The sequence below is a fragment of the Ochotona princeps genome, chromosome 12 (assembly GCF_030435755.1).
Source record: "Ochotona princeps isolate mOchPri1 chromosome 12, mOchPri1.hap1, whole genome shotgun sequence".
Taxonomy (NCBI): Eukaryota; Metazoa; Chordata; class Mammalia; order Lagomorpha; family Ochotonidae; genus Ochotona; species Ochotona princeps.
Window position 1 is genome coordinate 55,864,133 of NC_080843.1, and position 26,293 is coordinate 55,890,425.

Below are 26,293 nucleotides of genomic sequence, written 5' to 3' on the forward strand. Positions count from 1 at the left end.
TAAAATGTTTACATTAGGCACAATCACAAACTTGCAGATCTGCTGTGTGGTTTCTGGTTATCTGAAAACCTGGAACCTCCCTCCAGAAAAAAAGAAAAATAATAATGCCACTGGTATATTGATCAAGCTGATTCTATTTAGAAGATTAGAAGTTTAGAAGATAAGGTGATAGCTTTAAATTTAGCCTCCTGAACTTTGCTTGGAGTTCTGAGTTGGAGACTGAGTCTGAATATATTCATATCAATTCCTGTTATAATAATGAAAGGCTAAATTTCAATAATATCCTCAATACAGAGAGAAGTAAAATAATGCTATTAAAAGAAAGATTAAACAAATGAAAGCCTCCTCCCACTGTATTGATGCATGCAATGATTTAAAATTCCACCATCTAAAGCAATAAGAGGGAAATTAATGTTATTTACATCTTACAGTTGGCAATATAATGTCTACATATATTGGTCCTTGACTATTTTTAGAAGGGTAGGGGTATTACTGAGCATTAATTGTTAGTTCAAAATCTAAATTAGAACAAAGATATCACAAGCATGATGAAAAGAATCTTTAAAAGAAGGCAAATGACTTTAGAGTCCTAGTTTACCATCAGTTGAGCTGGTAAACTTCAGTATGGACTCAGCAGAAAGTACACATGTTTTATATTTGAAAAGGGAACTACTCATCAGATATATTCTAAAAGTAGATAAAACACTTGTGGGTTTGAATTATTCTGCTGAAAATCAAAATTCCAAGCCTAGAAATCTTAAGAACGATACATTGACATTTTAATAGAAGCTCACAGCTTAGAAGATTCTCTTACATTTTTACTCTAATTGCCTGGTTTCCACAGTTTGGGGCTATGGATGTATCAGCGTTCTCTTGCCAAAGACCACCAAGCTGAGCTGTTGCTCATTTCAGTGAAGGCTACAGACAATCTTTAGAACCCAGGTTGTGTGAGTGTTGGTGAAGGAGGCTGGCCACCCTCAGAGGGTGGCAGTGGGTGGCAGTGGGTGGCAAAGGCATCAGGGTAGCGACTGGGGGAAGGATTCCAGAAAGCAGGGATTTGCTCTATGTTGGGCTGTCAGGGAATCGGGATAACTCCGTGATTGGGTATCTTAACAGAGCTTATCTGGAGGAAGGAGCAAGGGAAGACTGGATATAACACCAAGTGAAAAGCAGCAGCAGTTAGTCCAATTATCCAGGAGAGGGGGTATTTGGTTTTTTTTTGTGTGTGGCATACACAAAGATCTTGTTTTTGTCTGTTCTTAGACAAAATTATTATTTTTTGTTTCCTATAATAATCATGTGCCCTTGTCAGATGCTGGCGCTCTGTTATGGCTGTTTACATCCAACGACAAAGCGCCATGGCCTAGCTGTGAACTTGAGCAATCTCCCAACAACACGGAGCTGGTCAGGCCAGTTCTCAAAGGGCAGAATCTGCCTCACTCTTCCGTAGATGAGAAATGAGTCATTTTTTATAGGGAGGTCAATAGCATTCCAGCTTTTAAAAGGCAATTATGTCAATTAAAATTTTCAAATCATGGTAACCTTGTCTAAATTTGAACATAAGGCATGACAATGAATATATGTGGAGAAAAAGTTGAAGTTTAATTAAAATTGGAATTGCTGGAATTAATCTGATGGCTTTCAACTGGAAAAAAATACTGTGAGGGTGCATGAAATTACAATGTATTTTAGATTCACTTGACGATCTATTAACGTTAGTATACTATTAATAAAAATTTTCTGATCTATATAGATTGTCTCCAACCTCAATTACTTTGTGACCACATTTAATTGCCAATTAGAATATGTAAAAGACCATTATTTGGGGATAACAAACATTGGCTAATGCTAGTAATATTCTTAAACTTAAAATACTGACATTATTTAGAATTAAAACTAACTTGAATGTGTTTAAGTTCAGTATAACTATTTTAAAAATTTAAGGTGACACAATGATATATTTTTATAAGTATTTCTGTGATGTGATAAATATTGAGGGGAAATAATTCACCGTGCGAGCTACTGAACATATCTAAAATATCTATCAGTGCCTTGAAATAATTTTAAAGTATGTTATTGTTAACTTTAAAATGTTTCCCCCATAGAAGTAATAGCATAAACCTTAAAATGACTTCTATAAATTACTGAAGAACAGGAGAGGGCTGGAACTTTGATTTGGAATATGAGGAAAAGCTTTAGGCATTTCAAAAAGAGGGGGTGTTTGCGTTAATGTCTGCTTGTGTACGTACCTCAGGGAGAGGGAGGGTTTTCCCCCCTCCCCACCCCAAAAATAAGAAAATAAAAAAAAAAAAAAAAAGAAAAAGAAAACCACTGCAGGAAATCTTACGTTTCTATTATCCAAGATAGTTTCCTGGGTTTTAGGCATTTGAAATACCTCAAGGAATAAAAAATAATAGCAAGAAAGAAGATATTACTTTTCAAATAAATTATTACAATAATTATCCTCTGCTATTTTCCAAAACTTTTTTTGTTTGCATGTAGTTATATAATGTTTTTATTGGAATGAGAAAAAGATATTGTGAAGAGATTAGAATATTTACCATAAGGGTTATAAGTTCAAATGTAGGCACTGCTTCCTTTCACAAACATGTGTGCGCGCATACATACACACACGCACACACACACTCACAGATCCCAGTACTATCCATTTTAACTATTCTATCAAACCAATTTTTACAAAGGCTCACTGTGTAGCCTAAGTGGTTTCTTGATGTTCTATGGTGAATTCTTGAGTACAATCCATCTTTAAGATTGAGATAACATGACCCATTATCTCCACAGTTCACTAGTGTCCTTAGATTATTGTATAAAATGAGAAAGGTGCCTACAACCCAAAACTATTCTTTTGAGATCAAATTAAACATACTTCTGGAAATTTCAACTTACCAGTCAAAAATAGATATGGAAATAAAGTGTAAATATATGAGCAATTTAACACTGAAATTTAGCATATTATCAACTACATCAATGTAGAGAACCTATGTTTACACTAACATTTAAAAATCCAATCTTATTTAATATTTATAATTAAAATACTGAGAGATATCCACATTGTTTTGTAACTTACTTGTAGAACAAGTAATTACTTATGGCATAAGAAACTGCGATGGTGAGAGGTTATCTTAGCAGGTTAGGATATCATTAAGATGCCCACATGCCACATAACTGCCTCGGTTCTAGATTTAGCTCTGACTCCTGGCTCCATTTGATGCAGACTCTGGGAGTTGCAGCGATGGTGCAAATAATTGGGCTCCTGTCCCTGACAGGGGAGACATGGATTCAGCTACAGAGGTCCTGGCCTTCAGAGGCATTTGGGGAGTGAATCAGGATTTGGGAGCACTTTGTCCATCTCTCTCAAAGAAGAAAAGAAGCCAACAAAAACAAGTGTATTTTCTGCAAACACAATCAGTGAATTTATAGAAAAGAAAGCTTACAAAGTATGAATAAAACAGCATTAAGCTATTTTGTGGCACACACAAAAAATACTCAAAAGCAATGGTAGTTTTAATGTTTGGTGTGATAATTTGTTCTGCCATTTGATTTAATAGGTGAGTCAGCTGAGATTTGTGTTTCTAGTTATATTACATTTAGTTCAACATATGGAATACATTTTTCACCTCCTGGAAGGGTATGACTCTTTTATGGCACTAGGATATCACTTAATGATCAGGAAGAGCAAATTCCTACTAGACTAGCTGAGTGAATAAACCAGAGGATATGATTTAAAGTAAGATTAAGTTGTTGTGCCCTTATATTGGACTAAATACTTTGCCTTTGTATTCCCATGATTTCCTGGGCATCTTTGTTGTAGCAGTTATAAAATATTGAATATAATATACTTAGTTTACATGACTAGAAGTCTGTTTCTCCCATTTGGCATAAGACAGGTAAGACACAGGTATTATTTTCTTGTCCTAACACAGTATCTATCAACAGAATAGGACATTTGTGTTTATGTAAGAGTAAACAGAAAAATACACACAGCATTTCTGTATTTATGTATCATAGTGAAAGGTCATTGAAAACAATGCATTTTTTTTTTTTGTATTTTTATGGAACTGACTTCAAAAAGTGTATAAAAAGTATAAATGATGCTGCATTTTGGAGAGAACATAAAAAAGTCTATGAGATTTATAGTCTGTTATTCTAGCTATATCATATGTAAACCATTTATTTCCATTTTTTTAACCTCAAGTGTATTTCAAAGATGAAGAAATCACAAAAACACATGCAGGGATAGAGTGGAAAAAAGAGGAATGGTGGAAAAATGTTGTTTTTACTTTAATCTTGTGTCCACAGGGAGAGAGGCATACCTCTTGGCCTGGTGTGTGGGTCTGGGAGTATTCACATGATAATGCCCTCCAGTACCAGGTGAGGGGGCATACAATCTGGGGAAGGGGTCATTTGATTGACAATAAGGTAACTATTACATGGGGAGGGGGGAAGGTATGGCTTCCAATTCACGACTCTAAGTTTTAACCTGCCTGTCTCATTTCATTCTCTCCTAAAATTTCTGATCCCTACTTTTAAGGGTTGTGACGGATACAGTTTCATCACATCTTCTGTAGCTACTTTCTGCTGATCAGGAGTGTAGGACTTGCATGTCTTGGGTTTGGAAATCTCTCCCTATCTCATCTAATGTATCCACCTCAGGAACCACAGAATGTGCAGCTGGTGTCAATGGCTGTGTCTGTTGCACTGTCTTTGCCATTTGCACCATGATTTGTTAAATGGCATCAAAATTTATACACCAGGAAAATTGCACTGTTTTCCTGGTGTATTAATTACTCCCTCTTTGTAAATGAGCTATGTAGAGATATATTTAACTCAGTACTCATACAGTCATTCATGTAGTCAAAAGCTACTGACTAGTGTGCTATTCTGGGCACTAGGAAAGACTAGAGTGATGTATAAGACACAAATTTTATCCACAAAGAACTTACAATATAGGGCAAAGATAAGAAGTACACATGAATAGATGTGACATAAGGGAGAAAAGTAAACTAAGCATTGTGTAAAGTATTCTACATGAATTAATTTATGACAACTACCCTTACATTCATTTAAGCTTAAGCACAGGAGATTTAGGGATGGAATAATTTCAGTAAGTTTATACAACTAGTAAACTGTAGAAAAAGGATTTTAGCCTGGTTATTTCACTCCAAAGTCAATGTATTCAACTGTTTTGCATATTGCCTCCTACTAAGAAGTGGAACACAAGAAATTTCTATGGATATTAACAAATTGTGATTATTTCCAGCCTTTTCTGTGTGGGAACAGCATTTGGGACAGCATGATTGTGTAGAATTTGAAATGAGCTGTGGTACGTTTGGACAGGCGAATGGGAAGGGGAAAGAATGTTGAAAGTAGGCCATAGTAGTCTGAACACACACACACACACACACACGCACGCACACATCAATGAGTGGGGAAGTATGGCTAGAGAGTGGGATGTGTAAAGGGAAGCAGTGTGAGCTGAAAATGAAGGAGTACACGTAACTTTGAAATGTCAGGTTAAGGAATCAATGCCTGGAACTCAGTAACTGCAGAGGGTAGAAGTGATGGTGGCTCTGTTGGGGGTTACACATCTTTTTAAAGAAGATGATTATTACATAGCCCTTCCCTAGAAAAATAAACCTATGCACATTATCCAAGCTGATTGCCTGATAAATAAGATATTCCTAATTGTTTGCCTTTTATCTTAATGTCTTTCCCTATTTAAACATTTTTTTCCCACATTTGCATTCATTTTTGTCTCTTTTCAGAAATACCCATCTTTCCTCCTGTCCGAGGCAGTTACTCTCTTTACTTATTCTGTCGGTCCTACCCTCCCTGGCCCCTGGTATTCCTTTCTCTGAGGAGCTCTTCCTCACCCCTGCCTTTTCAAAAAGTGCCTCGACGTGGGTTTGTTTCTATCTCTTGGCTACTCAGCATCTCACTGTTTCATCATCTCCTCCATAATCACGTTAGTTCAAAGTGCTTAGTAAACACATATTGCTTAGTAAAGTTTACAGGCTTATTATCTCTATCATTGCCTTTCAGTGATAATAATTAGAAAAAATAAGGATTTGGAAAATCTGTTAATAAAAACAAAAACAACCTGTGTAGTGTGTTTGTTTTAAAGCCAGAATTTTCCAAGCACTTTGCACAACTTTTTCTTCATTTGTACCTCTCAAAACACCTACATTCCAAGTAATATCACTTTGAAAAATGCCAGGGGCAGGAGTTCAGCCTAGCCATGAAGATGACATTGAGATGGTGACAGCCCAGAGCAGAGTAGCAGGATTTGATTCCAGCCTCTTGCTCTTAACTCCATTTCCTCACTAATGAAGACAGAAGAGAAAGCAGGCAATGGTTCAAGTAAAAGATCTGCAGTGGATTGTTGGCTTCTGACTTCAGCCTGGCTCAGGGAAGTGAACGAACAAATGGGAATTCTCTTTCTCTCTGCCTTCAAATTAACTAATTAAAAAAAAATAAGAAGAAAAGGAATATGTGGATCAGAGTCCCTGACTTCTGAGTGTGAGATTCTCTTGTCATTCTATCACCTGATTTGCTTGTTGGATTCATGGACTACACTGCATGTCCTTGACCTTGCTTCCTGATAGGGATCAGAATGTAGCTTACTGCTCTTTTATGTTCTCATTTTCCTTGGGTGACCTTAGAGATTTTTAACTCCATGACCAATTGGTTCTCAAATTTCAAACCCTTCACATCTTTTTGCAATTTTTTGAATATCTAACAGAACAAACTCAGCCAATCATTTTTTATTTCTCTCTTTCTCAAGACACTGCTTCACACTTTCAAACATAGTCAATAACTTCTATAACAGTCTTCTCACAGGCAAGATTCTTGCCATTCCTACTCCTTGCAACTAGCTAATTATTAAAGTCCTCTATATGATATCTTCTGTTTTTGCAGTTGTCCTACACTCTTCATTGCAGCCAGTAATTTATTCCAGGTTCTCATTACCTCTGGTGTGGACAACAATGGCTTCTGACATGTTCTCTTACCTCAAGCCTGGGAATACTATTATACTCTACCCTGGGTCCAGAGTGCCCTAAAACTGCATCTGACCTCATCACTGCCATGAATGAAATGTTTCCCAGCATCACTGCAGCCTTCAGGAGGATGGCCTCCTGCACATAGACTCCTTCCTCCAGGGATCCTGTCAGTCTCAACTCAGAGACTCTCCACCTCATCATTTTTAACTAAATGATTTAGCACCAGTGTAGTTCCACACATAAGTTGATATTTTATCAAATGCTTCTTGCTGTTTGCAAAACTTGTCAAACCTTTCTCAATTTTTTATCTATTCTTCAAAATTCAAGATAGAAACTTCTGTTCCAAGAAGGCCTTCCAGGATCCATGTTGTTGAAGGACTCTACTTTGTCAGACTACAGCTTTCTTTGTATTTCTGGACAATTCTTTGGTTCTTTATCTGTTCTTCCTCTAAGCTATCACCTCCTCTAGAGAGAGAACTTCAGTTATATGTGCCTTTTTACTGCAAGGGCCTAACATAATACCTTGCATGTGGAGGATATTCAACACCCGTATTTGTTTGGCCTATATAACCACAGTCAACCTGAGTGAAGTCACAGTCTGGCATCAGAGGATAAGGACCCAAAGATTCTTCCTGCTCTTTATTATGCTTGATTAATTTTGCATTTTTAATTCAAAAACATTCTTTCCTGCCTTATTTCATTTGCAAACAATGCTGACAGTAACACATTTAGTTGATTTAACCCACCAATGGATTGCAATTTAGAAATTAACAAAAGCCTAACACTAATGTAATGGAATAAATGAAGATTTTTATAGACAGAGAAAAATGGATTTTAAACTAATCTCCTCTCCTTATTTGTTATTTGGCCATGATCAAGTGTCTGAATGTCTGAACCAGAGATTCTACAGCTTAAAATGAAGTATCATACTTAATTCACAAAGTTATGGTAAAGTTATCAGCTTATAATATTGTTTTCTTTCAAAAACGACATCTCGTGGCCTTCCCAATCCTATCTGGTGATTTCTTGTGCAAGTAAACTTCAGTTGTTGATGGAGAATCATCCTCAGAGGCCAAGTTTAGATGTAAGATCTACTGGTTTTTTTTTTTTTTTTAAGTTTTCTCTGATTCTTTTTACCACTCCTGTTTCACAAATAAACTAAAATGTAATAGGACTGCAGCTATACATTTAACTATCTTTAGTCAGTGACTTAAAATCAATTACACTTCTGAATATAAAGATAAGAAACATTTTTATCAGTAACTTTCCAATCAATGAAGTTTGCACAATATTCTGCCTGAAAAAAATATTTACAAAACAAGCTCAAACTTTCCCTTCTTTGTTGATAAAAAAATTCTATACTTTTGTTTTAAGATTGAACTGCTAGTCTCATTTGGTAGAGCAGAGTTTGCCAGAATAATTATCTGTGAGTTAAGTGTCATGCTGTACTAGGGCTCATTGTTTAAAGTGCTTTCTGTAGGCTGTAACTCTCTCCTTTTAGCACCAGCATGGAAATAAAAAACAAAATGAAAGTATTTTCAGTATGCAGAAGGCCTGGGTTGGTCTTTCTGTTGCTGTGGCAAAAGTCAGTTTTTCACATAATGTTTGAAGCAGTGCTAAGTCTTTCAGGGAGAGGAGCTGGATAGTCACAGTGAGAAGATGTTGTTGCAGTTCTCACCCATTCCTCTCCTCAGTTGCTTATATCTACAAAATGGCAGCAGCAAAACAGCTGTATTATTTAAAACTTTTCCCACAATTGTGACAGCACGATGTCCCATATATCTTAAGCAGGTTGATTCATATCAAGACTTCTGCAGAATATGGCACAGGCACCAGCATTTGATATAGTCATTATCACTTGATATGCCTTAACATTTAATATCACAGTGCCTGGCCTCAAATTCGTTCTGCTTCAGATCCAGCTTCCCACTAATGTGTACTGTGGGAGGCAGCAGGTGATGCTTGGGCAAGTGCTTGGGCTCCTGATATTTGGGATATGGATGGAGTTTCGGGCTATTGGCTTTGGACCAGCTCAGGCCCTGCTGTTGTAGGCAGTCAGGCAGTGAAATAGTAGATATATCTCCCTATTTCTGTCTCTGTCTTTCAAAAAAATAAAAGATTTTATAAAGCATATGAAAGCTCAGCACTACATGTGAGAAAAAATAGTATACTAAACAGTTGGTTGAGTTGTTTATTGATGCTTTTTGCAGATTTGTAGTAACTATGATCACACTTTGTGGAAAATTCCCTAGGCAGAGAAAATGCACACACACACACGCAGTGGTAAGGGCAAGAAAAATAGACGTCAATGCTGCACTTTGTGAAACGCTTGTCCATAACAAAGGGGTGGTTTGTTCTTGAAATGAAAAGATGGAATATTCGCTATGGCAGCACATATACTAAAATTGGAATGATAGAGAAAATTAGCACGGTCTCCGCACAAGGATGACACATAAATTCATGAAGCATTTCATATTTTTAAACAAAAAATACAAAAAAATGCAAGGATGTTATATATTTGAATGATGGTTGATGTTTAAAAACATAGTTTTGAGGTCTGTTTATTCTAATTTTAACATACAAAGCTTTAGTTAGAATATAAGTTAGAAATACGTTAGAAATTTAAATACTAAATAAATAGGCATCTGTTAATGTTGACTCTAAGGATTTGGTGAATTTTATGAACCCTTTGAGTATACTATTTATGACAAGCAAAGCAGCCTCTTAACTCAAAGAGAAAGGAGAAAAGACTTATAAAGACTCATAGGCTTTTTCAACATCAAATAGCTTTTACTAAACAACATTTTGATGAGTTAAGTGTGAGTGAGTCAGGGACATATGGATTAAATTTCCCTTGAAATACACATGGGCTTAAGAACCAAGGGGAAATCCTGAGCAAAACACATTAAAAAAATCCAGAATGTTTAAACAGAGTGTTTTCCCTAAATATAATATCAAGTGGAACTATTTCTGATTAGACTATAAAATTAAAACTACATAAGAATAACCCAGAGAAGTAATTTTTAAAATGCCTGCTTTGCTGGGGCAGGAATGCTACATACAGTGTATTAGAACTGTGTTGTGTGGAGTAGCCCAGCCTTCTGAGTTTGTCTGCATTTGCACATGGAACAATGAACATGTTCTCTTCTATAGGAATTATTCCTGGTCCACTAAACAACTGTAATGAAACTTTCACTATTTGGGCAAAGAACTGTTCTTTAATAATGTATTTCTGTTAAAAAGATTAGCTTTTAGAATGACTTCATTATTTTATCCCAGAATCCTTGGTTCTTCCATATTTCCAAATGTTCCATAAATCACTTTACTTCTTTTATAGATCAGTTTATAGACAACATTCAATTTATATAGTATCAATTTGTCTATGAAATTTACGTAGTCTAAGTAAATACACTGAAGGTGTAAACTATTTAGCTGATCATCTCAATTGGCAAATTTCATCGACTAGGGAAGGCACATTCTGAGTTAAAACTTCTTGGTTATTTGAGCTACTGAGAGGTAACTGGTACTGGTGCTAACTCTCCTGAGGATGTTTTCCTACCATAGTCTGACTACCTTATGCACAGGCTAGACAGTTATGAGCCATATTAGGGAATAACTAAATGAGCAAGAGAATGCACACAAAGATTTAGAGAGGAAGACATAGTCGACCTTCAGAAAAACTGTCAATCCACTCAATATCTTTTTCTTTCATTAGTTGACACCTTATTTCATAAAACAAAACAAAATAAAAAAAGCTTTAGGAGCTGACACAGTAGCTCTACCAGCTAATCCTTTGTCTTGCAGGATCTGTATCCCACGTGGGTGACAGTTCATGTCCCAACTGCTCCACTTCCCATCCAGTTCCCTGTTTATAGCTTGCAAAAACAACAGAGGACACCTCAAGTCCTTGGGACCCTGTCCTCACAAGGGAGACCCGGAAGAAGCCCCTAACTCCTGGCTTTGACTCGGCTCCACTATGGCCTTGTAGTCATTTGAGGTGTAAACCAGCAAATGGAAGATCTTTCTCTCTCTCTCTCTTTCCTTCTCTCTGTAAATCTGACTTTCCAATAAAAACAAATAAATCTTTAAAAGCAGTTTTAAAACACTCTGCCCTCTAAACTGTCATGGCTATCCAAGAGATTCACAAGGGGATGTGACATTTAACAGAGCCTCTTAATAGAACACATTTCTGTTTCTATATTGTTCTTATTCTTAAGGCACATAACTTACATTCTCTGAGTTTCATATTCATGATCTCAGTATTTATATAAAGGATGATAAACCTGCCAGTATGAAAAATCCATTAAAAATTCAAGTCATATTTCAACGCTTCTTGTGTTGCTATTTTCCTATACCAACTACTTTTCCATAACTACTCAAAGGAATGGCAATCCATTGATTATTTGGTAAACTTTCTACTTGTTATATTTTTTTGGATTAAGAGTATCAATGGTATAATCAGTTTACATATTGCAAGTTTAAGAGACATACTACTAAAATAATACCATTAAATATTGGTAAGAAAGAAAATGAAGACAAGCTTTCCTCAATGCATCCAAATAATGGAAAAGCTAAGTGACAACCTGCATAATTAGATTCAGTTAGTATTAGCAGATAATCTGACAATTCAAGTTCCCTCAATACTTCAATGGTGCAAAAACTATAACTGTTCTTTCTTGCTTTAGATATAAATTAATTGAATTATTAGAAAATTATCTCGGATTTCCAAGTGTACTTAACTTACATGAAGTTTTTCATCGGGGATCTTTCAACGAGGAGTATTGTATTGGAAAATTTCTTTATAGTTCATAGTTATATAATATATGGCTGCTACTTTTAAGGAATTTAAAGTGTGAAAGAGGATGAAAAACACAGATAAACATCTGTAACAATGCTTTGCTTTATATTGTAAATGTCTTAATAATGATACAATAAAATGTGGGGTGGATGTAATTTAAAGAATGACAGACCACAGCAAGCACTGGGAAGGATGTGAGAAACTGGATATTGAGATACTGAGGATGGATTCATTCACTTTAGTAAACACAGTATGCATTTCTCAAACAGCTAAACAGAGGTGTAATTTCACCCTGCAATCCCCCTTCTCTGGTATATTACTCAAGAAATGGAAACATATGTTCAGATAGAACCTGTACATGAATGTTCCCAGAAGCATTATTCATAATCACCACAAAGTATAAAACAATTTTAATGTTCAATGAAAGGAAAAGCAATGAGATATATCAATACAGTAAGAATGTACTCTGTTACAAGAACATATGTGCCTGTCATATTATGGATGAATTTTGGGGTTAACTGAAAGAAGCCAGACATAAGACTATGTATGAATCCATTTATAGGACGTTTTCAGTCTAGGTAAATCTACACAGAGCAGGTTATTCACTGACAAGGCCTCCAGAGGGAAATAGAAAACTTAGAGGAGATAGCCAAAGGGTACACTGTTTCCTTACTGGGTGATGAAATATTCTAAGACAGATTATGATAATGTGCTGCATAATTGTGAATATACTAAGATAATATGCAATGAAAATGGATCAACATGATGACAGATAGATTATATATTAAAAAAACTGTTTCCAAAAAAATTGGCTAAAGATATTATGAGTATGTCAAGATTGGCCAATGCATACTTCATAATGTGTTTTAAGCTAGTCTTAAAGAATGCATAGAATTTCTGAAAACAGGAAATGGGGAGTATCTATAAAATACAGATATTATATCTATAGAATATAGAGAGATGCAAAGAATATTCCAGGTGATGAAAGAAGTTTGTACATTAGTTGAGAAGTTTGTATATTAGTTTGGACATTAAGTGGATGGAAGAACAGCCTATACATATAAACAATAGAAGAATAAAATGATTATGACTTACAGTAATGAAAATAAAGCATAAAAGATCACCATTGCCATCATTATACATTCAGATCCCTCTAAATTAGAAAAATTAACTTTTTAGAGTGCCCATAAAAAGTTCTTTATGGATTCTAATACTGTCAAGTAAAATATTTACTCTCATCAAGCCTATCTGAGTAATTTTGCTAATCGGACACAATTCTTTTCTATTACTTGCAAAAATTCTTTTTTTTTTTTTTTTTTTTAAGATTTATTTTATTTTTATTACAAAGTCAGATATACTGAGAGGAGGAGAGACAGAGAGGAAGTGGAGCTGCTGGGATTAGAACCAGCGGCCATATGGGATCAAGGCGAGGACCCTAGCCACTAGGCCATGCTGCCGAGCCCGCAAAAATTCTTTTGTCAGTTCACACTAATTTGAGTTGATCTTAAATTTCTTTCACTAAATACTTATTTCAAGAAAAAAATTGGCTAGACTTCAAATTAGGCTAAATAATAGAGATTTTAGGTTAAAGTCATTTGAATTGTACCAATTAATATCAGTATTTTAAGTAAAAATACAGTTTAGTAAATTGAGATCTTTAATCACATGTGGAAACTTGGGTGCTCATTCATTTTGCTGAATCACTACAAACCTCAAAAAGTTAAATTAAGTTAGATGTTATTAATATAATAATTACTTAGTTGATTGGCATATTTCTATGCTATAATCAGATTAGCAATTTGCTATCACACGTAATGAATTAAGTAATTAGTAATCACACACATTTAACTTGCCTCTTGAGATGAACAGCTTTGGAAGAAAGGGAACTAAAAGTGAAACAGAAAATTAAATGACATATAAAGGCTTTCCAACTTTACGGAACATTTCGTCTGTCATAAAACTAGTCAGATCCAAATAAAATGAAGAACACAGGGGATAAGGTCAATATTTAAGTAGAATTGTGTGAAATACGTTTTTCAGATTGTTTTTAACTTACCAGAATGATTCTGAGTAAAACACAGACTATCCATACTACTAAAACTATTATGCATATTCAAGACTTCCAAGTATGCATAACATAGTCACTGCGAGAATTGAATTATATACAAATGATCTCATTTTTTATAATTTTAGAAGAGTTTTTAAAAGCACACACACACACTCAAACATATTGAAAAATATTATTTGAGGGCCTTCACTGTGGCATAGCGCGTAAAGCAGACTAAGTGCCAGTTTATGTCCCAACTGTTCCCCTGGCATTACTGGGTAGAACTTATAATAATACACTTAAAGGGATTAGGTGAATTTGCATCAAGTAACGAGTTGAGAATAATAGAAAGAAATGATTAGAGTCTAAACTAAATCACACAATTATGAAACATACCTGTTAGCATATGTGAATGAGAAAAAACAATACATTATATAAATAGGTAAGGCAACACATTTGTAATTTTCTATGGCCTTGATGATCAAGAATTAGACCAAAAAAAGAAAAAAACACACCTGTAGGGGAGCAGAATCAAAAAGCTTAGCTTCCTTGATTTGCTAAGATTTATGAAGATCAATCAATCTTATTTTATTTTGATTACTTATTAAATTATTTAATTTATTTTACTTTGATTTATTTTATTAATAAGTTTATATTTGAGCTATTATTACAGTAAGCAAACTATAAAAACAACATCAAAACTTGAACATTTACTTAGGAAGTTGAGGAAAACATCTTCCTGCAGACTTAAAATCAGTTTCAATTAGGGAAAAAAACTATTTTGATAATATTATGTTAATAACATAGGCCAAGAACTGGCATGAGAATAATGCTAGTTATAAAACATTTTCTTCATTTAGAAGAGGAAGAATAATGTGCTCTCATTAGTTTGCAATTAACTGTAACATTTCCTAGGTTAAAAAAAAGAAAATTTCTAGCTGGTAAAAACAAAAATTAAAAAAAATATAAAAGTACTCCAGGCTTTCATAAGACCTTGCCAGATCTTTTTCAGTAAACAAGGTAAACACTAGGCACCAGTCCTCTGTCATCGAGCACTGCCTCTGGCGAACGCTGAAAACATTGAATTGAAACATCAGACCCTTTGGTACTCTAAAGCAGGCACTTCTACCTGGGTCATAGGATATAATTCCATGGACTAGTTTCCAGGAAAAAAGATGACAGCATGAGCTGGTACTGCCGTAGTAGCAGCATTGGAGATTAGCAGGGTGAGTGACAAAGGAACACTTGAAGGAGTGAAAGCAGGAAAACAGCAGATTCTCCAGCCCCTTGATCGGCTGGATGGGTGATTGTTCGTGTTAGCATGCTGGAGATGTGTCAGTTCAGGAGTTGGTCATCATTCTGTTCCACCTCCCAGCTACGTAGGCCATTGTAGGTGAACTTGCCCTATGTGTTATTTCGCTCATGTAAAATGATACTCTTTTTTATGGAAGTTAATGCTATTCAATTAATGTTCAGTAAAACAGACATTTATTTAATACTAGTGATGAGATAAGAGTATTAGCATTCATACAATTGTGCATGTTAGAGCCACTGTCTACTACAAGATAGATTTTAAATTTAGAACTGGGTATTGTGCTACAACAAAAAAGGAAAAAAATTTACCTGCAAGATTGTCAATTTCTTTCTCCTGCAGCAAACTAACAGCGTCGTCATCTCCTTCCAGCATAAGTTCTGTCTCAGCATTCTGGTTCACTATTGCTTGACTTCTGAATGTTTTCTTTGACTTCACTATATCTTCTTCAGTGCCTACCCAAACAAAAAAAGATAGCAACTCGGGTCACTGTGCTTGCTTCTGCCATCAGTATTAGAAAGAACTGATTACTCTTAAAATACTATAGTGCATTTCATTTTATTTACACCGACAGAACATTTTTAACTTCTTCATGTTGTTTGTACTTCAATGAGAAAAATCAGGGATGTAACTACTTATCATCCTTTTATAGACCAGGATAAGACTAAGAAAGCTACTTGCATTGTTGAGGGACAAAGGAGTTGGCTGGTGGTAAAGAAAGTATTCCAAAACCTATGATTTAGGGTTCTTAAGATAAAGACAAGTTAAAAAAAACATCTACACCTCACTCCAAACACGGTTTTCTGACTAATAAAATTACAAAACCTTACATGATTATACTTTCATGTGAATTAGCTTAACAACTTATCAGGTCAATCTGGAAACTAGAGAGGTGTGCATAAAGTAACAACACATTCATCTCTGGCAAATCATTGCCACTGGGAAGCTCTAGAAACCAGGAGTTAGGTAGGTTCAAAACCTGATCATAGCACAAGACAGCTGTTTCTTCAGCAATTAATGAAATGCACACTGATTTTCTAAAATGGTACTTATTTCATTACATAAAATGTTACAAAAAGCCAAAATCCAAACACATGAAAATCCTCAGAAAAACTGAAATGCTGCTAACTTTGAGCTAGCATTAACATGACAATGAGTATAATGACTAGAAAATATAAATCATGTACTTGACTTCCTTTTGGATTTGATAATAAGTATTTTGTATTTACATTTGAAGCTTGCTTTGCAAGCTAACTGTGAATCTAAAATCTGAAATGCCAGGACATTTTACACACACCCCCCTACATTTCTTGTATTTAAAGTTTAAATTCAATTTGGGCATGGCCTGGCATGGTAGCGTAGTGGTTAAAGTCCTCGCCTTGAATGCACCAGGATCCCATATGGGCACCGGTTCTAATCCTGACAGCCCCACTTCCCATCCAGCTCCCTGCTTGTGGCCTGGAAAAGCAGTTAACACAGCCCAAAGCCTTGGGGCCATGCACCCACGTGGGAGACCCGGAAGAAGCTCCTGGCTCCTGGCTTCGGATTGGCTCAACTCCAGCCGTTGCGGCTGCTAGGAGAGTGAACCATTGGGCGGAGGATCTTCCTCTCTGTCTCTCCTCCTCTCTGTATATTTGCCTTTCCAATAAAAATAAAATAAATCTTTAAAAATAAATAAATAAGTAAATAAATAAATAAATTCAAATTGGAAGTAAGCAATTGTATCTATCGACAATATTAAGACATAGGCATCAAGACAGAACTGATTAGCAAAATGCTTTGATATCTAATCTGTCCATCTGTCCTGGCGGATATATTCCTGGAAATGTGAGTTTAATAAATCAGTACTAGATGTTGTTGTTGTAATACAGTTTTAGTTGACATTATTATAGTGTGTACACAAACAACTACTCTCCAAATTATGTCATGCCTGTGGCTAATATGTTTTGCAGCTACAATTCACAATACTTTTGGTCAACTCTCCAAGGCCCATGCCATAAGACTTTCAACAGTTAATTACTGCCTGCTGATGTTTGCTCAACTATTTTCTTGAGGGTACACCAAGGTGCCATAAAACTTGAATTGAAAAAAAGTACGGGTCTTTTTCTTTTGTTTTGTAGCACCCATACATCTTTCTGTCAGTGACTGTAGGAAATTCTACTTGATAAAACAGAAAAAAATGATTCAAAGAAAAGGCCAAAGACATGGAAAAACAGGTTAGGAATATTCTCATAATAGTGCCATTGGTCAAGAAGCACATGCTACTATCTTACCTCAGGGTGAATGGCAGCATTTATTTTATTTATCTTTTAAAGATTTGTTTGCTTATTTGAGAGTCTGAGTGATAGAAAAAGAGGGATACAAAAAGATCTTTTAACCAGTGCTTTATTTCTCAAATGGCCACAATGGGTAGGCCAGGCTGAAGCCAGGAGCCTGAAACTCCATCTGCATCACCCGCATGGCTGGCTGGGGCTCAAGCACGTGGACCATGATCTGCTCCTTCCCGGGCGCACTGGCAGGAAGTTGGACTGGAAACTGAGGAGCTAGGACTCAAATGCTTTAACACAGGATGCTAGCTTCATAGGCAGTAGTTTAACCACACAATAACAGCTGGTGGATAATAGCATTCAGAGAGCATGGTTAACACATAACATGGTATTCTATGTATCTATTTTGATAAATGCTTCAGGGAGACAAAATATTATTACAAATCTATGTTGCATCAGAGGTGAGTGGAATTCTTTCATGCATATTCTTTCACTGGACCATATAAGTTCCTTCTGGAATAAAACCTGAGGACAGAACACTGAATGCTAGGATCTTACCCCAGTTCATTTGATTTTAGTGATATAAATTCAGCACAAAGGTAATCTTCAGTGGTGGTAGGAGGTCTGGTATCTTTATCATTTGCTGCATGCTAGGTCATAACAATTTGAAAAAGTCAGAGTTTTCCACCACTTGAGAAGAAAAGAGTCAAACATGATGACAAATAAGCCCTGGAATCTATGAAGCTGCATTTCTAGATTTCTGCACCTGGATATTCCTATTAGTCAGAGTGACTATGATACAATGCAAATAAATCTAAGACATTTTCCTGCTTGATATTGTTTATTGATTCATTCGAGTCATAAACCCTCCATGCAAGTCACAGGCTGTAGGAGAAATTCTATAGCTGCAGTTGGCATGGCTGACCAAGGCTTGTATCCTCTCCTCATCATTCAACAACATCCTGCCTTTGGCAGTTTGCAAAATACATCATATTTTCACATATCCACTGAAACATACTAATGCTATGTCCTCTTCTCCTCCTTCCTTCTTAGTTTTGTTGCTACTTCCCTTTCAAATCTCACTTTCTCAGTCACCTGTCCCAACCCTTCCTTACTTCCTCAGTTTTCACAGAACTCATCTAAGCAGAGGAAGTGCTATCCGTAGCACTGAGGTCATAGAAACTCGACCACAGCCACACAGAGAAGACACTGACGTTTGGTGAGCCAGAAGTCAAACCCATCGGGCCTTCCACGCTCTCCTGTCATTTCTGCAGGTGCCTGCGTGCCCTCTTCCTCCCGAAGCGCCCACCGCATCTGTAAACTCTGTGGTGCAGTGCTCAGGTACTGTTACTGTTTACTTATTTCTGCAATGGTTCAGAAGCGCTTGGATAACTAAAAACATGTTCTCATCTTTGCAGTTTCAATACTGAGCACTGGCCTGGCACAGAGAAAGCCCTTGTGAACTGAATAAACTGAGATATACCTCTGGAGATTTCCAAATTCGAAGTCCCCAGGGCATCTCAGGTAACTGAAGAATCTATGGACTTACGTGAAAAGGAACATAGTTCTTTATATGAAAACCATTTAAGCTTTATGTGTGTTAGTTCAATAAAGCATTTTTCTTCATGTACCATACTCATGTGAAATCTGCTTTATCAGGAAAACAAAAGGCTTTAAATGACTCTGTGACTAAAAACCCTACTAATAAAGAAGGAGTAAGAGAATTGTAAAGTGCTTATCTAACTTTTAATAGTATTCCTTGCAGTTTTAAAGCAGTGGATCCCTTCTAATTTTAAAAGACATACGGCAAATTGTTCCATAGCAGCACAGTGAACTTATCATCCCTACTGAACTGTTCAGTTTGCAGCTCAGTAAACTTCCCGATTTTGTGGTATGGCACCAAGCATTTATCTAAATTAAAGTGTATGAGATCTAAAGGTGCTGTTCAATCACAATATCCTTTATGAATTAGAGTTTCATTCATCAACATTACAGGCAAAAAGAGGTAAGGTCTCGGAGGGCTGTCTCATTACAAGGCTTGTAAACACTGTCCTTAGAAAGGATTGGTTTAACACCCAACAAATCAAAATCTGATTGGGAAGAGAATTTATTTGAGATCATCTATCTTCAGAAGACATGTTGGAGTGAGTGCACTTCTTGGCCTCTCCAGCCATTTATCAGGAAATTAACAAGCGGATACCACTACACCACCGGAACACCTTAGATTTCAAAATACAGATTATGTGTGATATCCAGATAGGATAGGCATACAATGTGCATTTTCTATGAAAGCATCAAAATGCCATGAAAATTTAAAATTTCAAAGAGAAAAGGCCATGACATTAATGAAGTCAGATCAAAACTACACATTATTTTCCACAATAAACTGCAAGTATATACTCTAAAGTGTTCTACACAGACTTCTTGGTAAATACTGACATTTGAAGAGGACTGAACATGAATACACCATCTAATACAAACATAAAATGTGGTATGCAATGAGCCTCAAGTTTTTCTCTACACAATTTTTTTCTGAAGTACTAGAGATCAATGTGAAACAAAGCTTGTTTTAAAAGCAAAGTAACAAGAGAATTATGTTTCCGTTGTTCTTACCACACTGTTATTAATTAGCATTTTATATAGCTTATTGTTTTAATAAGCATTAACCAGATTATAAAAATCACAAATGAGAGGCACTAACTTATCTAACATTGAAATATCAGATAATATCTAAATAAAATCAAATTATATATCTCCCTGAAATAGTCAAAGCAAAGAAAGTAGTTCATCTACTCATTATGTACTTCTCTATTGATAAATATAAGCATCATAATGGACGTGTAAAATAGTAGTTTAATTCCATGTAAGGAATTATTCTATAGTCAACTCTAACACTGTATTAACAGATAAAACTCAATAAAAAAAGTAGTTCACAAGAGCTATAAATCACAGATATGTCACTAACGAACAGAGAGTAAAGACATAAGCTGATAGCAATCCAGTTTCAGTGGCAGGTCCTCTTCACAGTATTATTCTGATACCATTTATGCAACAATGACTTTCATTGTTAATTAAAAAAATTATATATATATATATAAGGAGTCTTCAAAAAGTTCATGGAAAATGAGTTTCATGAAAAATCAAACATTTCAGAATCCTTTGAAGATTTAGTTTTTAACTCCACAAACTTTATGAAATTCCCTCATGTATATTTATATATGCTTGTGTATGTATACTTATCCATATGGACTTTATATTTACATACTATGTATAACAACACATCTTCAAGGTCATTTTATCTGTACAATTTAAATACCTGTTTTATGACTGGAATATTTTTATTTAATTTTGTTGCATTGCTGATTTGGTCTCTCTGCATCTTACATTACCCAGAAGTTGGATGCCTTCTCTCTGAGACATGCAGCTCTGCCTCCTCTCTGTAATCCATCATATATAAATTCTTGATAGAATTCTCTTGACTGCCTTGTCTTTGATGGTTCAGTTTGGTTAAAAACAGATTCCTTCTTTGAATTTTGTTAGTACTTTATTTTATCTTGGTTTTTAAACAAAAATGTTTATTTTATTGTTTTAGGGAAATGAACAATTAATTTTTCTTAAATAACTATCATTTATAATTTTATTAGTTTTTTAAATATAAAAAGAATAGATTTCAATTGATCTAATGCACCATCATTATCCATTTTAGAAGCTTCTTGCTTTTAATTTAGAAATTGTTTTTCTGGTCTTAATTTCCAAAGCATCAATTAGGGATAAAAACACCTCCCCACCATGCTAGTACGTTCCCACCCCATCTCTCCCTTTCTCTCTATAATCCAGCTTTTCAAATAATGAATAAATACATTTATCTACATGTACTTACATATTTTAAACATTTATTTAAATTTTTCAAAGGCAGAGTTTCAGAGATAGAGAGACAGAGAGAACTTCTTTCTGCTGGTTCACTCGTCAAATGGCTATAATGATCAGGGTTGAGCCAGGCAGACACCAGAAGCCCAGCGCTTCTTCTGGCCCAAGAACTTGAGCCATCCTTCACTGCTTTCTCAGGCACCTTAGCAGGGAACTGAATTGGAAGTGGAGTAACAAGTACTAGAACTGGAAGACATATGAAATACCAAAAGTGCAAACAATGACTTAAGATGCAGTGCCATAGTAACAAATTAAAAAAAAAAATCAGACCAATCTCTCAATTAACTTCAGTTGTCTAACATCTTAACAAGGAATAACATGTTTTCCCACCTAACTCTGCAAGGAATTTTGTGAACTTAAAATGAGACAAAGGATGCTAATAGGGTGCATAGCTGAGCAATGGCCAGGTTTGGCTGCATGCAACCAACTGAGTACTCTGTGGAATGACGTAGAATGAACTAGCTTGGTAGCCCAAAGTCCTCAGCCCTGAGGCGTCAGAAATAAGGAACCAGAGGAGCTGACAATGTGGCACAGCACATTAAGCCACAGCTTGCGATGCCAGAATCTAACATCAGAGCACCAATCCAGGTCCTGGACGCTTCTACTTCCAATCCAGCTCCCTGCTAATGCAGCTGGGAGGCAGCAGATGATGGTCCAAGTGCTTGGGCTTCTACCACCCCTTTAGGGACCTGGATGGAGTTCTTGAATCTTGGTTTTGGCTTGATGTAGCTCCAGCCATTGTCACTATTTACAGAGTGAACTAATGGATGAGATATCTCTGTTTCCCTTTCAAATAATAATAATAACAACATATGGATATTAATAACACAAATGCTTTCACAGATGTTTTTAAGATGTTATAAGATAAATAAGAACACTAAAAGAATATACTGAGTAACTTAAAACTTACTAAGAACACAGTCAATGTCTAATTATAGTAATCTTATAAGACATTTAACAAAGTGGGGAAATGGATTATTAATCTGAATATTTAAAAACTCAAATAAAGATAAAGTGTGAATCTAAGGCAAAACATGAATCTAAACTTTAGCACATGACTAACAAATATCAGGCACTCAACTAACAATGACTTCCTTTTTATCCGTGAAGCTAACTACTGTTCTGTCTTAATAGTCTCTTTATAGTCATTACAATTGAATATGAGCTTTCAACTCCCCCACTAGACTGGATGCTTTTTTAGGACAGAAAGGGTGTGTAGTGGCACAGGTTCTACATAACCATCAGGAAATTGAATGGATTGTGTATTAGTCAGTTTTTGTTACCGTGACAGAATGTCTGCAAGAACTGCTTATGAGGGAAATGGGTTTGTTCTGGCTCATGATTTTGAAGGTTCCTGGCCAAAACCAGGTAGGTCATTTGGATTTGGACATCTTCAAAAGCCAGAGGATGAGAATGAGGGCATGTGTGTGTGTGCGCGCGTGTGTGTGCATGGGGGGGGGGATGACCAAACAGTGAGAGCTATGTACAATTTGACCCATGTAATAAATGTGCTCGAGAAAACCACTTTCCACGATTTATCTATTAATTAATTAATTAACTAATTATCTCTCTTCTCTCTCTCTTTTTCTCTTTTTCTTTCTTTTGTAAGGGCAGATTTATGGAGAGAAGGTAACACAGAAACAAAGATCTTTCATTTGCTGCGTCACTCTCCAAATGGCTGCAGTGTCTGAAGACTTTGGGCCTTTTCTCACTGTCTGCTCAGGCCATAAGCAGGAAACTGCATGGGAAATGGAGCATCCAGGACAGGAGCCAGTTCCCACATGGGATCCCAGTGCTTGAAGAAGGAGGATTAGACAATTTAGCCACTGGAAGAATTGCTTTCCTAAGATATGCTGTCGATGGCCTGAGCACCTTCCATTTGGCTTACCTCCTGTACACTGTAACTGGATTAGGTTTCTATTTTCTTGGTACCACTAAATTGAACAACTTTGGGGTTTACAAATTTGATGCATTCAGGAGGCAGATCTTATTCAAGCCACAGCGAAGTGTGAAGAACTTATTCTTGAAGAACTTATTCTTAAAAACAGTGGCTCCCTATAGCCATTTTATACATTTAAAGGTAATACTGGATGAAATTACATAAGCATCAACACATTTGACATATTATTTTAGGCATATATTTGAACAATATGTTGATATCTTGGATATTTGCAGGAAAAGAAATGCCTTCTGTACAAAATATAATGAAGACTTAAGATATTGGCAGAATAGGTATTCAGTTTATTTTAATTTTGCCTAAATATATTTTAAGGAATGTCTAACATCTCTAAAGATTCAGAAATCATGTTCTCAAGAAGGCATTGTTTTCCAAAGCTTAAATTCTTTCCAACATGTACTATTCCACAATGGTTTTAGCCTTATTCAGTGAGTTTTGGCAAAATCTACCACTATGAAAGTTAAAAAAAAAAATGAACACTTCATTTTCAAATCAAAATATTTTCTTATGGAAGCACTTTTCAAAAGAATAATGAATAACTGATCATTATTGACATGAACAATTTGATAAATTTTAAAAGAGATTATTTTTCTCATTAAAACCCAAGTCAAAGCAAAAATATCTTTACAGACAAGTGCTTTTAGGAATTCTAAATGATGTTATACAGTTTCCACTCTAAGGAAAAGATATTACGATAAATATACCTTCTGATTCCATTAGGTATGGTGAACTGATCTCATGTAATAATACATACAAATGAACTTGTTTCTGAAAAGTTTATATTAAAATTTTTTTAAAGATAAAATAATTTTTTTTATTATTCTATCAAACCTACTGCTCAAAAACACCTTATACTGGCTGTAATGTATCCGCGAGAGAAAAGTAGCAGATATATAAACAGAATAAATTCTACTGTTAGAGAATTTTATTAGGAAATACTTTTTTCTTTGTCAATCATCTGCATTCAAAACTTAATCCTGTACTTGATCTTATAATATGCAGTACTTGTATTTCCTTCTTTAGAATACATAAATGATGACAATATGCTAAAGGTAAAAGACCAAGGATGAAGAAAAATCATCCTTCACATAGGTCAGAATATTCCAAAAAAACAAAAACAGGCCTTTCAGTAGAAAAACCTGAATAGCAAAATTGTTAGTGGTTATGAATAATAACATTTTATTAAAAAGAACAATTAAATCTGAAGTTTTTTTTAATCTGATGCTGAAGTAACATGCTTACAATATTAATGCAATGTCATTCAATGAATGCAATTATTTCGCAGACAAAATAGACTGCTTCTATTCAAATAGGCTGCTTCTGTTTGTAATTGAAAACTTATGTTAGATAAATAAGTGAGTACCTATTAAGCAAAGCTAAAAAAACACAGCTGTAAAATCTATTAGCTGCAGTCTCAAATTTTTATTTGCTTACTTGTAGACATTTCAGCATAAGTGAATTGGATAAAATCATGATTCTCACTTCAATTCATTTTGGTTGACTGACAATACATTGAATAATCCAAAATAGACATTATCAATACCACTTTAAAATTAAAAATAACCCAACATGGCAGTTTCAAATTTATACAGAAGCTAATTCATCAATGGCAATTATTACCTGAATCAATACTTGATGGCAAATATAGCCCAATTTAAAACATCATTATGTTACCTAAAATTAAGAATATAGTATCTTTTGTATTTTTACCAAAGAGAAACTTGTACAGAATTTTGCTTGTTTTAAACTGGGTAAATATTGTATCTTTTGGTAGGTTCTTTCAAAATATAGACAAAAATCTTTCTGTGGCCTAGTAAGCATATAGGATCAGCCATCTACCCTAGTACTAAGATTAAATGCCCACAGAAATTATTCCAATTGTTACAATCCTATTCATGTATATACTTGTATGTAACACATGAAATTTCAGAAGGATGAGAAGACAATAGCTACCCAACACCAACAGTTATTGCATAGTAGGAAAGGACTTCAAGGACACTCGCAAGTAAAAGAATTGGATCAATATTAACGTGATTTTCATTTCATGCTTCCCCAACTCCGGTAAGCTGACAATATACTCTGATTATGTGAACTGCCTCAGAGTAACACAGAAAAGGTTATTAGAGCAAGAGGTGGAAATGGAATGCACTTTTTATATTGACAGGCCTGCTAATAGACTATACTGATTTTCGAAGATATGCAATGCATTCTTACAATCTGGTTCTGGCAGCAAAAACAGAATTTCATTTAGTCTTAATTCAAAATATTCATATGTAAGCAATATTTCTTAGAGCAGACCAACAAAGGGGATATTCATAAACAGCGTTTTAAAGAGGAAATGCAATTAAAAAGTGGTAGAAAATATTATTAAATTTAAATGAAGCACCAGGCATGTCTGAAACATTAACTTAATCTTAGTGGATTCAGTGTAGGAAATTGCATTCTATGTTTCTTAAAGGAAATTCGACACAGTATATATGTTTTAAAATATATAATATGGTAAATATAGAATCTTATGCATTTTAGAATGGATACTACTCGGTGAGACTTTTGATTAGCCATGGAGTTAGGACGGTTTTTATTCTTTAAGTAGAATTTCATCATATTAAATATATTATGTGTGTGTGTGTGTATATATATATATATATATGTATACATTATATTAAAGCCACTGGCATATTTACTAGGGCAAAAACATGCTTAAATGTGGAAAATTTGGTACAGTTTTAATATACATAGAGCAGAGATGATGCATTATTCATCTTGTGTGAGTACACTGCATATTGTTTATTACGATGAAATACATTTAGAAAATACTAGCATGAAATAAACGCAACAAAAAATGGTAAAGAGAACTATACAAGAGTGACTATGGGTGCCTCTTCTCTAACTCTTTTGGCATCTGAAAGATTTTCTGTAATAGCTACATGTTTCTCTTCTGCAAGAAGGAAGGAAGGAGGAAA

At 35.2% G+C, this 26,293-nt stretch overlaps 1 protein-coding gene and 1 pseudogene across 8 annotated transcripts in view; one reads left to right on the forward strand and one right to left on the reverse strand.

The window, feature by feature from the left end:
• NBEA (neurobeachin) overlaps positions 1-26,293 on the reverse strand; it is a 582,506-nt gene that overhangs the window by 203,974 nt on the left and 352,239 nt on the right. For 5 of the 8 annotated variants that reach the window (XM_058670863.1, XM_058670859.1, XM_058670861.1 and 2 more), the window contains 2 exons: positions 15,491-15,634; positions 13,674-13,706 (listed from right to left, as the gene is read on the reverse strand). In XM_058670863.1, coding sequence (XP_058526846.1) covers positions 13,674-13,706; positions 15,491-15,634 — 177 coding nt within the window. The remainder of the gene's footprint in view (positions 1-13,673; positions 13,707-15,490; positions 15,635-26,293) is intronic. The other 3 variants (XM_058670864.1, XM_058670862.1, XM_058670860.1) reach the window with 1 other exon arrangement.
• Positions 9,402-9,502, forward strand: LOC118758022 (U6 spliceosomal RNA; annotated as a pseudogene).